The 16566-nt window shown below is 50.0% G+C and overlaps 1 protein-coding gene across 1 annotated transcript; it reads left to right on the forward strand.

The window, feature by feature from the left end:
• The first annotated feature begins 1386 nt into the window (after positions 1–1386).
• On the forward strand, positions 1387–15433 carry LOC131290962 (uncharacterized). Its single transcript, XM_058320154.1, has 12 exons — positions 1387–1496; positions 1604–1787; positions 2537–3115; positions 3715–3955; positions 4020–4507; positions 6222–6816; positions 9572–9979; positions 11047–11482; positions 12319–12524; positions 12603–12964; positions 14680–14876; positions 14956–15433. Exons 1-12 carry the CDS (start codon positions 1387–1389, stop codon positions 15431–15433), a joined length of 4284 nt encoding a protein of 1427 aa, XP_058176137.1.
• The last annotated feature ends 1133 nt before the right edge of the window (positions 15434–16566 follow it).

Raw genomic sequence — 16566 nt, forward strand, 5'->3', positions numbered from 1 at the left:
CGAGAGATAGCAAGATAAAAAGCAAAAAAACAACACTCTCCCATGCACATGTAACACTTACACACACACACACCCGGAGCATTTTCCGATCACCGGGTTGGGAAGATGCAAATATGCAGGCAAGCAGGAAAAGCATTGACGCCGAAGAAGGAAAACTTCTGCGCCAAGGAGGAACCGCGCGGAGCTTTTCCGTGGGTGGCTTTTTTAATTAGAGGGTAGCTGGATGAGGCTTTTCCTCTCGCTTGACTACCCTAAACACTACTTATGCCCCCCCACCCGGCACTGTAAACGCGCGCCGCACGCTTCCTGAGTGCCTCTCCTCTTGTTTACGCTTCGGTGTTCACTTCCTTATTAAGGGAGCGCCTTGAGCGAATGTTGTTTTTCGCTGCTCGCCGCGGGTTTTCCACCGGCCAATATTGTTGTTAGCTGTAGCTGTTGTTGTTGTTGTTGCTAGTGGGGTACACCCTTCACCCCCTGTGGCCGGCCATCTTCCCACCCTTCCTTTAAACGACAACAACCAAATGGTGTCCACACACGGTAACTGCTTCGTGAAGCAGGTTGTTCGAATAAACCACACTCCGTTGGCGTTTTCCTTGGTTTCCTTACGGCTGATGAGCTGTATTTGTCTGTGTGTGTGTACGTGCGCTGTAGATTTCCTTTCTCCACTTCTAGCAGCAACGCTAACAGAGGAAGTCCAAGTTGTGGTCGGAAAATAATAAACCGTTCTCGAGTGGAAATAGGCAATACCATAGGCTGCTGGGAGTTGGGGTTGCGAGGGGTGAAACGGGAACGAGTGATGAATTTATGTAGTGTAAGCATGCAGATCGTCACTACCCTCCCCCTCGCCGAGCCCGCCCGAACGCCCAAGTGGTCCATTTTGTTTTCGCTGCCTTTTTTTTATTTGCTCTCGATCGTTCGAACTGGAACGTCCAAGGTCCGATTCCTTCTGGATCTCGCGTAAGAAGTAGTTGGAGATAAGTGTGGCGCGAGTGTACATGTGTGAGGGTTTGCTCCACATATCATTGGATTGGAAAACCCGAGGGAAAGAACAATCATCTTTGGATCTGGTTCGCTCGAACGAGCGGCCCGGTCGGAAACGGGTTTGAGGAGAATCTAGCACACACCGAGCGTAGTGTTGAGGTTTGATGATGATGCTGATTGCATTTTAGCGAATGGCGTTGGCCTTCTTATGGTGGTTTTCCTCAACCCCTTGTTTTCCGCTTCCCAGTTTTCCAGCGCGTCGTAGGCGGAGGAGCCCGTTCTTTTGAGCCAGCGAAGCCAAGACGCGCGCAAGTCACGCGAGCCGGCCTCAAAGTGGAGTACGGCGGGAGCGACTACAAGGAGTCCAGATACCGGCTGCATCTGGACACGTCCCATGCCCAAACGATGGCCTCGAGCGAGCGTCCGGCCGGTGGCGCCCTGGCGCTGCACTATGCCGCGGCTCGCGGCTGCCTCGACTGCGTGCGGCTGCTGACAGAGGCTGCGCCGGACATCAGGTAAGAGCAGCAGGGGACCATTTATTTGGGACTCGGTCCAGCCAGCAGTTGGAGAGCTGGAAGCGCTCAGCTGACACGTCTCCCGATCTCGTTTTTGTCTCGCGCAGTGCCAACACGCAGATGGACAACGACGTGACGCCGGTCTATCTGGCCGCCCAGGAGGGGCACCTGGAGGTGCTGAAGTTTCTCGTGCTCGAGGCGGGCGGATCGCTGTACGTGCGGGCACGCGATGGTATGGCTCCAATCCACGCCGCTTCCCAGATGGGCTGCCTCGATTGCCTCAAGTGGATGGTAAGTGCAACACACGCAAATACCAACGCCATTGATGTCATGGATTTATTCCAAAATGCGACTACTTCCTCTAACCTTAAGTATTTAACATCCCAGACTCTGAAAACCACGGTTTTCATGGTCACCAATCCTATGTAAGATAAACTGACTTCAATGCAGCGTGTGGAAGTAGTCCCCTCGAGATCCTTTAAATTCTAGTCTAATTGCGCTCCATACAACCCTCTATAGTTGGGACTAACAACCCTTTTCAATTTGAATCAGACTGAACTGAATGATTCGATTCGTTTTGTTACTCTTTTGTGATTGAAACGCGAAAGATGAGGTATTAGTCGCCACAGAGAGTCTAATACTTAACAGGGACTCCAATCCCAAAAAAGTGATAGAGTGGGCTCTCTCTCTCTCTCTAGTTTATTACATTTTTGAAGTACTCTTACGATTAAGATTCGAATCCCTGATGAGGATTTGAATCCCTACTTGGCAGTCGATTCCTTGTGCGGATTCAAGTGTCAACTCAATTGCTTAGTCAGAAAAGTAAACGTAGAAACCGTGTCAGCCTTCAATTAATCGTATCATCTGTTTGTTTGCAATGTTCCTGAGTCCTATTGTGCGATGACTGAGTTCTGTGTGTCCTATGAGGGTTCCTTTCTACCACTAACTAGTACATAAGTTAACTTGGTTAAGTCCTTGAGCCTTTTTGAATGTTTGTGTGTAATGACAACTGTGGACGCACTTGTGCACCTTGCCTACAGATTGAAGACCAAGCGGTGGATCCAAATCTGCGTGACGGTGATGGTGCCACCCCACTGCACTTTGCCGCGTCGCGCGGTCACCTCAGTGTGGTGCGTTGGCTGCTGAACCACGGTGCGAAGCTGTCGCTGGACAAGTACGGCAAGAGTCCGATCAACGACGCCGCCGAGAACCAGCAGGTCGAGTGTCTGAATGCGCTCGTGCAGCACGGGAACCTGCACGGAACGGCCGGATCGGCGGGTGGCGCCGTGGCCGGGGACGTGCCGGAGAGCGTCGGCATGCAGCAGCCCGCCGCCTCACCGAAGCAGCCGGCCCACCACAACCACAGCCACCACAACCACCATCAGCTGCAGGACGCGTACCATTCGCAGGTGCTGCCCGGGCACGGATCGCTGCCGAAACATGCGCGCGCCTCGCGGAAGAGCTCGGCCGGCAGCTACACGCGCGCCGGCAAGTCCCTGGCGGTGCACGGTGGTCACGGGCATCACAACAGCAACACCATGCTGTCGACCAAGTCCTCCACCGGCAGCTCCGACTCCGAGCCGTTCTATCTGCATCCACCGACGATCCGGAAGACTAAGGTATGTACATTCCTCAAACACTCTCCCCTTCCAAACAAAGTTCCGATACGCTTCCTGCAAAAGACCAGTCAACTATTGGTTGATTCCCAGACTTCACACTTCTTTGCCACCTTTGCGATGACACCTTGAATGTTTGCACTGAATCGAGAGTGACACCCAGATATTTAACTTGGGAGTCTTCAGTCTGGAACTTAAAAATTATCCTCTGCGCTCTGCCTGTTAGATATCCACTGAATCAACTGAGTTACCTCTCATAAATACCACCGTTTCTACTTCGCGTGGCCCAGGAATAGTGCGGTTTCACAGGAATATCCTTCCAGATATCCTGACTGATCCCGGGCAAGCAAACCATTCTGGTCCAAGTATTGCACCAACTGGTCCTTGGTTCCAACCTCCAGGACCTGCTCGTCAGTGCCCAAGAATTTCGGTGGAACTACCCTCTTCCGCTTTCACAGCTCCAGCCAATTTTGGAATAGATACCACCAAAGAAAGATCCTTTTCCCCCTCGTCTTGGCGTCCTCGTTCCTCGTTTTGGCGTTTTGGTTCTGAGTTCTCCCGCTCGACCTTCTACCTTTGTTTTGATGTATAAATTTCCCCAGGATGGGCTGTACGCACGCCAGTCACCGGACAGCTACTACGGCTCGGTTCTGCCTAACGACGGTGTGTACGTGAATCCGATGCGCCGCGGCTCGTCGACGCCACCGAGCCCGAGCGGGAGCATCTCCGGCGAGTCGTTCTTCCTGCACGACCCGCAGGAGGTCATCTACAACCGCGTGAAGGACCTGTTCGATGCGGACGCCGTGTTGAAGGAGGAGAAGATCGTCAACAACCGCTCGATAGGTGAGCAAACAGTAGCAAACTAGCCAATGGCCGGGAGTTTCACGGACTCCATTTTGCATTGCAGTGCAAGCGGAGGTACACTCGAGCAGCAGCGGTGCGGCTAGCGGCTCTGATGAGGATCTCTCGGTGTCGTCATCGCATTCCGGCGGTGATGGAGGTGGCGGAAATGGTGGTGGCGGCGGCGGTGGAGGCGGAGGTGGTGGTGGAGGCGGAGGGGGAGGAGTAGCTGGAGAACGTGGTGGCGTCGGTGTCGAGCTGATCAACGGCAGCGTCAGCAATGGGGGCGTCATCGGCGGCGGTGGCAGCAACCATAAAGCGTCGAGCAACGTCAACAACGCGAACGCCGTCAACAGCCACGAGCACGACTACGAGGACATCTACCTGATGCGCGAGGAAACGCAGTACGGTGCGACGCAGGCAGGCTCCAACGGCCGGCTAGGGGTAGGACGCAGCCGCTCGAGGGACAGTGGCAGCCACAGCCGGTCGGCCAGTGCCAGCTCCAACCGGAGCGACGTGATACTGCAGCTGACGGGCAACAGCAACCTTCACCAGGTGAGATCTTACTTCTTTCTTTCCTTTTTTACATATTTCACAACGAATACCAAGGCTTCCGTCGGCGGTTGTTAGCTTCGGTAGGTCTCACCATAGTAGTCAACACTAGCGCATATACTTTGAATAAACAAAATGTAGAGAACAGCTAAATGCTTTAGAAAGCTGATGAGAGATTGTCCCTAACGCTAGACGATGCCGGTTCCATGGATCATTCATAGATTTCGAGAACCAGACATATTCTATACGTCCTTGTGTGATGAGTTGCATAACAAATCTGAAGAAACTAAAACCAGTCCAAGAGTTGAGGAAATCTCAAGAGAAATTTGAAGGATCCTTTTTATTGAGATCTGGTTTGAGATGTGCCCGATGTAGGGTTGTTTCTAATTAATCTTTAGATTACCTTCGGCGAATCGGGTCTCTAGATGCTAATCAAACTATAAACATTCAGGAATCTCTATGATTCGCCAAAGGTTCATGAATCTCCCAGTCTTGATGATTGATGAAGCTGTCATTCAACAATTAAGATTAGATTCATTTAATACTAACTCTACCTACAAAAGTGCATACCTTAACCTTACAAATTTATAGACATTAGTTTTTACAGATATTAGTTTTTACTTATAGTTTTCACTTTTCGATATGAGCGGCGAGCGAGCTCAATCTTTTTTTTCTAGTTAGAGTTTTGGTATACTTTTATATAGCGTTATTATCGTTAATGTTCACCTGGGTAAATAATGTTTTCATTCGGTCTTTTTCGGTTTAATCTTTCCGTTTGAAGTGCCTGCAATTCACAAGCAAAAGTGTGTATTGTTACGCATGCCTAAATTTGTATTTTCCTCATCGTAATTTAAATTGAGCAAAGGATGTAATCATTGAAAAACGATTTCAAATTTATTGTGCAATTAAAAAATAAATAAAAATAAATACAATGGTAGCTATTTGCACTTCTTATAAAATATCCTCTATTAACAAACGAATAGATTCAATTAAAAGAAGAAGAACATAATGCAATCACCGGAGACGCAAAAAAGTTGTTTTCAATAGACAACTATTATGTCTGCTCGGTATAGGATTTGAATTGAAGGCCTTAATGAACAGCAAGATTCAGATAGTTAGGGAAGTTTTTTACTTGTTTATATTGTTTAGGTGAATATGATGAATTCTTACAGTTACATATCAAAAAACATGTAAATGGCGTACTGTTGATGAATTTATAGAAATGATTGAAAATCGAATCTGAAGTGTAGAACTAATCGGAAGTGATCAATCCGGTTTAAAACTGTAGCTTGTTTAAAAAAAAATTCTTCTCCTAATATTGCCCATGTCGATCAATTGACATTTGTTATACATTATGAATCGGAGGAACAGAAAACTTTTTTATTTGTTTTAGAACTTATTACTATTGATAAACATAGCAACCATATGACAATATTGCAAACATTTATAATGGATAACAAGATCTTTTAAATCAAATAAGTCCTACTTTGGCATTTGGTATAGACATATTTGATTACCCCAGCGCTGGGGGTTAGATAGAACGCTCCGCTTCTGGTCGAAGAGCTGCTGTTTGATGCCTTATCCATTTTTTTTTGGGGGGTTTTCCAGATTAATGGGCCAAGAAGTTCCTAAAGGGGAGATGACTGAGAGCGTGACTACGGTTTGGTTTAGAAGTCGAGACTAAAACTTTGCGTTTCTATCGTTGCATTGCGAACAGGCCAACAACAAGGAACATATGCTGCTAGCCAAGCGGAACAATATGCTGTACGAGCAGCATCAGCAGCAACGCAGTCATCATCAGCAGCATCACCTGCAGACGACCGGGACGAAGCCGCTGCCGAAGCCGATCTACAACAACATGGGCGGCAAGGCAGGCAAGGGCCAGGCAGGTGGGCCGCACAACCCGCAACCGCCCGCCCTACCGGCCACCGGTCCCCCGCACCGGAAGTTGATGGCCACCGACGATACCTACTCCAGTGCCACGCTCCGGTCCTCGTGCGCCGCCACGGACAACGCGTACGAGAGCGTCTGCTCGCCGGAGGACGTGTACGAGCGGGCCGCCGAGATGGGGCTCACCACCGGCAACAGCAACCTCCTCCAACACCACCACCACCACCACCACCGGCAGCAGCAGCATCAGCAGCAAGCCGGTGCCGGAGCAACAACAACTGGAGCAACCGTTAGCGCAAATGGTGCCACCAACGGTACAGCCTCGGCAGCCTCAGCAGCAGCAGCAGCGCAACCACCACCACAAGCGGCAGCCAAACGAAACGGGCCGCCACCACCGATGGGCGAAGAAAATGAAAATGCAGGTAAGCCACCGCCGCCGCCACCTTCCTTTTACAGCCTCTTCCACCACGCGAAGGAGCGCAATTTTCATGCTCTATTAAAATCGGATTCCAGCCGCGCGCGGAGTATCATTCGAAAAAACAACAACAACAACAACGGAAAACCTCCTTAATGAGCTCCCACCTTTCCCCCCTTTGGTTTCCCTTTGCTTGCCCTGTGACGAAAACTCCGCGCATTCCAGCCAGTTCTTTCTTTGCCGTTTAGGCTTTCCTTTCCTTCTGCGCTGCGCTTTTTGCTTTGTCGGCAAGCCAAAAGGTGGCATTCCGTGCTGTTTTATCTTAGAAGGTGTGTGTGTGTGCGCGCGTGTTTATGTGCATTCTCCGCGATGTGTCACGCATTTCGGTCGTAATTTCGATCTCGACCCGACGCCTTCGTTGGTTGGGGGGTTTTCCTTTCCCGGGTTTTCCACGCGGCCCCCCCCGCGATGCTGCAACGATGAATGCGATGGATGGGCGCATCTGACTACGTCCCTCCCCATCATCCGCCGTTGATTGGGCTGAAGATGCAACTCCGCGATATCGTTGGCCTCTAACGCAACCCTTTTGGCCAACCATATTATAACGTTACGCGCATCACACACCACCACCGTGCCTTTACGCAATCCATCTTCTCCTCCGGCCACACGCATCAACAAACACACACACACACACACTGGGCTCCTCTTGTTTTTCTTCCTTGTGGGTCCTTTCGAGATGGTTGGCGAAGCGTGGCCGTTTGTTTTTTTTCGTAATCCTCCAATACAAGCACTGCACTTTCGATTCGAACGATATTTTCGATAGTCGGCTTCGTGGCCAACTGCCAACGGAAACACATTTCTTACTTTAGCCACCTTGGTGTAGTAGTTTAAATATTGAGCAATGAAAAGGGAAATCGAAAACAATAATAAAAATAAACCACATCGAGAGTCGGGGAGGTTGTGTTCGATAGGCTAATCTGGAACGTTGCACAGTGGTCTAGCGGCGGTGGCATTTTTCGGGCCCCCCCCCACATTTGTTTCTAGGACGATCGTCAACCGGGAGATAAATGCAGGTCTTACCGGGCTGACAAAAAAAGAAAAGTTTATCCAAATTCTATGGTTTAGGTTTGGTTTTTAGAAGTTTTACTTTTTTTTTTTTAACCAACAAAGTTCCACTGCAGGCAAAAGGCCACTTCAATAGTCGTCTGGCTCGTATCGGATGAAAGTTCGGTGGCACAAATATGTTCATGAAATATGTATTTGATTGTTGTTTTGCACAACAGTGATTGAAATCGGAAACAGTCGAGACGACGGTACCAGCGGCCGATCGCGTTTTGCAGGATTTGGTCAACAATCGATTATCCTGCGCAGAGGAAGTGTATTTCGCTGTGTGGTGAATTGCGAGAGCGAGACAAATTTCGTCACGTAAAAATTTAAATACAGAGCGTTAATTTTCCTTTTGTTCTTTTTTTGTGTTGAGTCCAGCCTACCGTAACCTAAACCCAGAACTGTCATAATGCTTTTAACTACAAATGTTAGGTTGAAAAACATGGAACAGATGATACACACTGCGGCAAACTGGAAGTGCAGTTGAAGTTTATAACAATATTTTTTTATAGTTTTTTTGCATCAGAAATGCAAATTCGTATTATTTTGAAAACATTACGCTTCTCTTTAATCGTTGTACATATGAAACGCCTTCCTTTCTGCTCAACAGCAACCAAAATGTTTGGAAAGGGGAAGAATATATTTCCTGGATAACAAGAAACCCTTTCTCTCTTCCCTAACCCCGTTCACAGTTTTGCCCGAGTGTTATATGTTAGTACCCGAGTTATTTCGAGTGCACCTGCTTCGAAAACACGTTCTTATATGTTTTTAAATGTCTATTCATTTATTTGACACTAATCGATGCAATTGAACCAAAGCTTTGCTTAGTATTGACAAATCATTGCTGATCACAATCACAAATAACACATATGGTAGAACAATAATACTTGCATAGTTGCTTGCACAAACTGACCATCAGTTAATCAATAACATCCTGCAGTTTTTAGAAAAATATATTTTTTAAAGACTAAAAACCATACATAAATGTAAAAAAGCAGTGTGACAATTTTTGGAGCCATTTTTCTCGACTGGTGTGAAGAGGTTGTAATGTAGGACGAAATATTGTTATGCCGATGGCCCACTGTGCAATGCGGTAGGTTTACATAAAAGGCACCTTGTTCAAGTCATGAAATTAGCATTCCGTTAACACATTACATCGAGCGATTTGATGATGCCGACCAATAACTTGTTGTCACCCGGTTCGGAAATTGGGTTTACAACGTGCAGCGAGTGGGGTTCATCATCCGCCCAAGGGAAAACGGGTGGTACAACGGGAGAATTGACCAGCTTCTTCCAGTCCGTCGCCGTGTGCGGCACACTTTCTCCGAACTCTGTGAGTTGTGATTTAAAATGCACTTCTTCACGTTTGGTAAAACGAAATGGAAGCACCGCAAATGAAGCAAGTGTGTGTGTGTGGAAAATCTTAGATAACGGCCTGTATGGGGGGGTCTCGCGCTTGCCAGTTCTGTTGTTCGTTGTTGCTATTAATTGAGTGATATCTGTCGCCGGGGCAGAGCAACGAAGCGGTCGAAAATTGGGCAGAAAACAGTTTTCACTCCGCGCATTTTCCTCGACGACTCCTTCCCTCCTCTCGGCGTTGACCTAATTCGCGCACACGACTCTTACGTACGTCTCTTCTCCCGTTACGAACGCAGGACCACCGCCACCGCCGCTTCCGCCGCCGCTGAAGGCGAGCAACTACGGGTTCGCCGGCAGCGGCGCACATCCAGCCGCCGCGGCCGCAGCCACCGCCGCCGCCGCCGCCGCTGCCGTGGCCGCCGCAGCGCTAATTGGCGGCTCCCGGGGCGAGGGCTACGGCTACTCGAAGAGCGCCTCGGCGCGAGCTGCAATCGAGCAGCAGACCGTGGCGGCCTACGTCGAGCAGCAGCAGCAGCACCACAAGCGCCTGGCGTCGATGATGCACCACCATCGGGACGGGGAGCCGGGACCGGGCGGCGACCACCTGGACTCCGACTCCGGCCTGGAGGTGCTCGAGGAGTCCACGCTCAAGCCGTCCGATCTGATCCGTGGCAATCACAACCGAAGCATGTCCATCATTTCGGGTAAGTTGGCGGCTCTAAGCAGGCGATTCTCACCAGCGGACGCATGCTAATGACTGCTTGGCGTGCGTTTAGGCCAGATAGCGAGAGGCAACTGTGCGTGAGCTGTGGCACACATCTTGAGGAGATACTGGACATAGTACACAGGGGAATACTAGATTAAAACCGCACCCACCGTTGTTTGGAGTTCGCTCCGAATAGCTCAGAATTGTTAGGACTCGCTGCACATTCGCTTCAGATATATTCTCGATCACTAGAAAGCTAAACAACTAGAGTCCTTTAAGCTACTCCTTTAGGAATACAAACATTTTAAGCTCACCCGGTTCATCTCCATGAACTCGAAGCTGGGAAGTACCAGAAGATGCCGCGAACTTCCAGAAGCAAAACCGATCGGTACATCGCAGTGCAAGGCGTATTCGGCCCGGATTGCGATCGATTTTCACTCCAGCCACCCGCCACCCCTCCTTCCTTTCCGCATGCAATTGTGGTTGAATTTTCCCCGCGTGGCACTTCGACTGATTTATTATGATGATCACTATCCGATACATATAGATGCAGCAAGCATATATAGGTAGGAAAAGGATTGTGTGTGGCGATTGAGCCAAGCAAGCTGAGCAAGATGCGCGATCTCACGATCGCTTGCGCCCGCTTCATCGTCCATAAAACAACAGGGAAGGTTTTTGCAGGAATAATAGATGTGGTAGGAAAGTTTTTCGCGAGCGACCGGTACCACGGAGACACGGGTGCGAGGAATTAGGAGAAGAAAATAAATTAAACAACCACAACAATAACAGCAACCAGCGCTGCTGCTGTTGGCTGCTCTCTCCCCCTGGTGTCCGGTGCATCTGGGGGGGGAAGGGGGCTAGTTAGGGGTGAAGTGAAGCATAGATAGCGAACTGCGCGGAAGCGCTTGACGAGGACGAGACGAGACGGCTCGCCGCTCGCCGCACGCCGGAACCCAGAAAAGCTTATTTTCTTTTCCTTTTCCGTTTGTTTTCCATGCTTTCTTTCTTGCGCCGATCGCCGTGCCGTACCGTGCCTGGGGTTCCCCCCCAATTTGTGGCGAGCAGCGAATAAGAAAGCCAAGCTGATCCAAGCGAACGGCATCGGTAATGGTGGCAGCAACCTACATAGCGGCGGCGGCAGCAGCGTGTGCGCGGCGGAAAATGGTTCACCGTACGGCGGCTCCAAGGCGTCCCGAGTCGGTGCGGCAGCGTCAGTCGACGAGCAGCACTGCCATCAGCAACATCACCATCAACCGCGACTGTTGAGCGCCCAGCCGCACCCGGCAGCAGCAGCAACCACCGCATCAAGCAACCACCACCACCAGCAGCAGCAGCACCCGCACCACCACCAGGGACCGAACCTGGTCAACAAGCAGCTCGTGCTGCCGTTCGTGCCGCCCAGCTTCCCGAATGGTGCCGGTGACGGCTCCAACCATCTCATCAAACCGTCCGAGTATCTGAAGAGCATCAGTGATAAAAAGTCCAATGCAGGCTCGCAGAGGTTAGTGTCGCTGAGGTCCTGAGTGTGTCGCAAGTGTACCGCCTTGCCCGGGTCGAGATATACGAAGCGCGCGACGTGCTGAACTTGAGTGTATTCCCCGGTTCCTCCGAGCAACCCAACGTGTGTTCACACTACTGGGAGCTGGAGATCCGGTACATCACCGTTATTTGCTAGGGTTTTGCAGTGGATCAATGATGAAGTTTTACGCTCTAAATCTGGCCCATTGGAGCCGGAACACGTCGACTTTTCAGTGTGTGCTGCCAGGTTAGGCTTCAGGAGTCCCTGCTACCAGTTAATATGTTGCTTGTGGCGTTAGAGTTTAGGAGTTCCGGCTATACGTTTACAGCAGCAGTGAACTCCACACCAAGAGGGACAGTTTCGGTTCTAGGCAAGTTGGTATAAGCTCACCGAAAATCTTGGACTATTCGGGTGTGTGTACTTCCAAGTTCAGCCTTCAGGCTTTCGACAGGGATTCAATCTTAGGAATTCCAGCTATAAGTTTACCGCAGAAGTGAACGCCACTCCAGGTGGGACAGTTTTGGTTCTAGGCAAGGATTTCTTGTCGTTGTTTTAAAGCTCACCGAAAATCTTGGACTATTCGGGTGTGTGTACTTCCAAGTTCAGCCTTCACTCGTTCCCGCCGTAGGGCTTTCGACAGGGCATTAAGTCTTATTAGTTCCGGATATAAGTTTACAGCCTCCAATGAACTCCACCGGTGGGAGCTCGATCCTTCTGCGGTGCATCCTTTGAAGGATGCGTTGACTCATGCTATATATCAGGGGACCTAGACGAACTCCTGCTGACCAATGGCGCGATCTCGTTTCCCTCGTCCCCAGATCATCCGACACGGAGGATTATATGCCATTGAACACACCCCTGATAGTGCAGGCGGGTTCGGAACCACCGAAGCCGCCCCCTCCACCGCCGGCACCGCCCCTGCACGGCATCCATAGCGCGGCCCCATTGCACTCCACCCTGTCGCACGTCCACCATCACGGCGGCAGCGGCGTCGGAGGCGGCGTCGGCGGCGGCAACAACCACAGTCACACGACGGGTCCACGCGGCTCGACCGACGCGGGCGGCGCTGGCGGTGGTGCTACCGGCGGCGGCGATAAGGCAGGCGGAGCGGCACACCCACCGCCACCGCCGCCCCCGCAGGACACCGACATCCGGAAGCTGCACCAGCCGCTATCGGCCATCTCCATCCAGGACCTGAACAGCGTGCAGCTGCGCCGGACGGACAAGATGCTAGCGAAGACCTACTCGGCGCCGACCAGGAGCATCAGCATGCAGTGTCTGTCCAGCACCAGCGAGCAGTTCCTCTCGCAGAAGACGGACCTGATCGCCGAGCTGAAGCTGTCGAAGGACATTGCCGGCGTGAAGAAGATGAAGGTCGAGCGGGCCAAGCTCGAGGACCGGCAGGCGAACGAGGTCTACTCGGAGGTGACGCGCCAGTTCACCGCCCAGAACTACGTCGATCAGGTAGGACCTCTCAATTCCCATTCCCTACCCATTCCTACCTTCCTGCCCTATCTCTGCACCTCTGTCTGGCGCTTTTCCGCCCTCTGGTTCGCACCAACCCTTTTCCCCTGCACCTCTCCCCGCTCAAGAGGGGAGGGAGAGTCCCTGGGTTTTGCGTGTTTCATATATTCCCTGCGCCTCTCGCTCGTCGGTTTCATTGCCGCGTGGAAGTAAACGCGTAGGTAGTAAACCTCATTCTCATATTACCGCAATTTATTGCCTCGCGTTTCGACCTAATTCAATCTTTTTAGTAAGCGAACGGTCGAAAAAGAAATAACAAGAAGAAGTAAAAACGCTCCCCGAAGCAAACGACGGAGTAAACAAGAAGAGAAGGAAAGCAACCAGCGAAAACAAGAAACACGGAGATGGTTTTGGGGAACGCGCGCCTTCGTGCTGGCGTTTTTTTCATTATTTTCTTCTGGCGTGGCCAGCTCTATATGCGTGTGCTCCACTTCTTCCACTTCTTCTTCTTCTTCTTCTTCTTCTTCTCTTTGTTTTTTTTTTTATTTTTTTGCCCGGTTCAGTGCGTTTTTCCTTCGTTCCCCACGACAAAAAACCTACCGAACCGCGGCGGCATCTTCCAATTCACACTCGCGCTCGCATGCTCCAATTTTCCAATTGCTCGCTTCGGGACTGAAAGAAGGAGGAAGGGAGGGGGGGGGGGGGGGGCGGCGGTTTTAGCACGTATCCGCAGCCTCACAGGCACCAATTTTCCCGTAAGTTACCGGGGAAAAAAAAACCCCATACCCAACAACGACCCGAAACCACTCATCTGTCGGTTTCGGCGATGAAGCGCCGTTTTATATATTTCGCCAAAACCAAAGTAAAAGAGAAAGAAAGTTAGTAGAAAGTGTCAGAAACCAAACAGAATAAGTTCGCAACTTATGAAACAAAAGTCCTGCAAACAAAATGTTCTAAATCAACTGTGTTAGGTCCTTTTTTGATGTTTTAAAAATGCAATTCGTTGCAATAAGGACCATTTGACTTTACTTTGGTGATTTATACCAATTTTTAAAGTTTACGAATGCACTAATGAGGTTCGTCTATGAGCTTTATAGATCACATTCATTTTAAAGAGATATCATAAGCGAGCAAGTACTTTGGCTCACAAAGTTTAATATTGTTTTAAAAAATCGAATCTTGTAAAAGCCTCAGGATTAAAGAGTAGAGTTTTCATTTCCGGAGTTTTTTTTTTCATTAATAGGATAGATGTGTGGGAACCGAAAATTGCGGTATTTTTCGATGATTTGTTTCCTCGTTTCTCGGATATGTTCTGTAACCCTCAAATGATGATCGTAAGACATGTTTGGCCCCGCAAGTGTTGAACTTTTTTTATCTGAGCTATTTAAATTTGTTAAATAGGAAAAATTTCGTTTTTTTATATAAATCTCAATTGATTTTCACGTATATCGCGCACTTGCACCAAACCATGTTTATGTCTATATTTGTAATGTATGCTTTAGTTTTTCCTCTGCTCCTAGCTCCTTTCTTCAATGAATCCTTTTCTCCACCGGTGTTGGGTTTTATCCATTGTGTTTGCACCATCCCGCATTTGCACAGTCACATTCACACACACACACACACACTCACGCGCGCGTCACGCTATCCATCCATATCTTTTGTGTTTTTTGATCTGCTCTCGATAGCCTTATCATACAGCTGATAAGATCTTTCAGGTACCGGAGCGGGATAACGCGGGCAACATCATCCCGGACTGGAAGCGCCAGATGCTGGCGAAGAAGGCGGCCGAGAAGGCGAAGAAGGAGTTCGAGGAGCGGCTGGCGCGGGAAGCGGAGGACCGGCGGCTGTCCGCCATTCCGAAGTGGAAGCGGGACCTGATCGCGCGCAAGGAAGAGGCAGAGAACAAGCTGAAGTAAGTGGCGCTGCGGGGAGCGCACATTTTCTTTGAAGTTGACCGCTCTAACACCCCCATCCACATACACTTCTTGCAGGTCGTCCATTTACACGCCGAAGGTGGAGGAACCGCCCCGTCGCTCGGACTCCTGGCGCAACCGGATCTCGCAGCGCGCGATGTCGATCGACAACATCAGCTCGTACGGCACGACGGACCCGGATCCGGCCGGCACCGGGTTGCGCTACAACAAAGAAAACCACCAGTACCAGTACCCGGGCGGTGCGCCGCCACCGGTGGCCAACAACAACGGTGGCCGGGCGACGTCGGCGACGAACGGAACCGGCACACCGCAGCCCCCGCTCACGTCCAGCATGGCACCGCGCCGCTCGATGGAGAACATCAGCAACGGGAAGCTGGAGGGTGGCACCGCGCACGGCTACCACCTGCCGGACATGGCCCCCTCGACTCCGAGCGAGTCCGTGTGCGCGGCCGACAACGACGACGACAGCGAGCAGATCATCCCGTGGCGGGCGCACCTGCGGAAAACCAACAGCCGCCTGTCGCTCATCGGCTAGAGGCGGAATGGACGTAAACAACTACAACCCGCAACAAACGTACTCGAAGCGAAGGAACGCAACTAAAAGACAACTGAAAGACAAGCTTGCTCCCGAAGGCAAGCGAAACGATGATCACGTGGAGGTGGAGAAAGTACGCAAGTGCGCAAGACGAAGATAAAAGTTAACAAGAACAACAAAAAAAGACATGATTAAAAGCCGAAGATTTCGTTGCAATATTATTTTTATTATTACGATTACTCTCCTGCCCGAGTGGGACCAATTCCTACGCGACGTGATTCCTCATCGACATGACGAAACACCTGTGGACCTAATATACAATAGGGGGGGGAAGAAGAATATACAGTTAGCGAAAAAGGATTTATACAAAAAAAAAGAAACCCAACTGTTTAAAAAACCTGCGTTGATGAGGTTGCATCGCAAGCCGGAATAGCCGCGAAATATTTTTACTACTTACTACTCGATATGCTATTATAATAATTATAATTACCCTGTATTATGTTATCTTAACGCAATAGGAAAACCTCCCAGTACGTTACTAGTTATTGTTTCTTGTTTCTTGTTCGTTATGTTATAGTAATATATTATGTACTGCTTGGCGCTACTCGTTTGTAAGGTCGTTAGTTGGGTGGCACGTTTTCACCCTCCACGACATACGTACACAAACACACTAGACCATTTTCCCAACGGATCGGCTGTCTCAAGGCAACCTCCGCTCAGCTTCGGTCGGAGAGCTGTTGTTAGTTCTTGTTTATTATTTTTAGGTACTGTTCGGTAAACTGTTTTCTCCTGTCATTTAATATTGTTGTTTATTGAGCGCGCATTTGCGTTTGCGAAAGGCTTCCCTTGCTCTCTCTCTCGATCGAAAGGGAAATAAAACATGCCCAGGCAAAAGGAAGCACTAACAGTGGAGGAGGATGCACAACGGGAGAAACCGGCCCCAAACCGGCTCCCGATCGGTCCCAGAGGAAAACCGAAACGGTGGACCCAAGACACGCAGTAATACATAAACCGCCCGGCATGCGTCGTGGAAAGTATCTTTATTAGTAGGCTTTAGGCGAGCTTAGGGCTCTAGCGAATTTATATGGACAAATAAATCAATTCAACAATCATATACCGTCGCTGCAATATGG

Source organism: Anopheles ziemanni, chromosome X, assembly GCF_943734765.1.
Source record: "Anopheles ziemanni chromosome X, idAnoZiCoDA_A2_x.2, whole genome shotgun sequence".
Taxonomy (NCBI): Eukaryota; Metazoa; Arthropoda; class Insecta; order Diptera; family Culicidae; genus Anopheles; species Anopheles ziemanni.

Coding starts and splice junctions, on each gene's coding strand:
- LOC131290962 (XM_058320154.1), top strand. CDS start 1,387: ATGGCCTCGAGCGAGCGTCCGGCCGGTGGCGCCCTGGCGCTGCACTAT. Junction 1,497..1,603: donor GAGGCTGCGCCGGACATCAG/GTAAGAGCAGCA, acceptor TGTCTCGCGCAG/TGCCAACACGCAGATGGACA. Junction 3,116..3,714: donor CGACGATCCGGAAGACTAAG/GTATGTACATTC, acceptor AAATTTCCCCAG/GATGGGCTGTACGCACGCCA.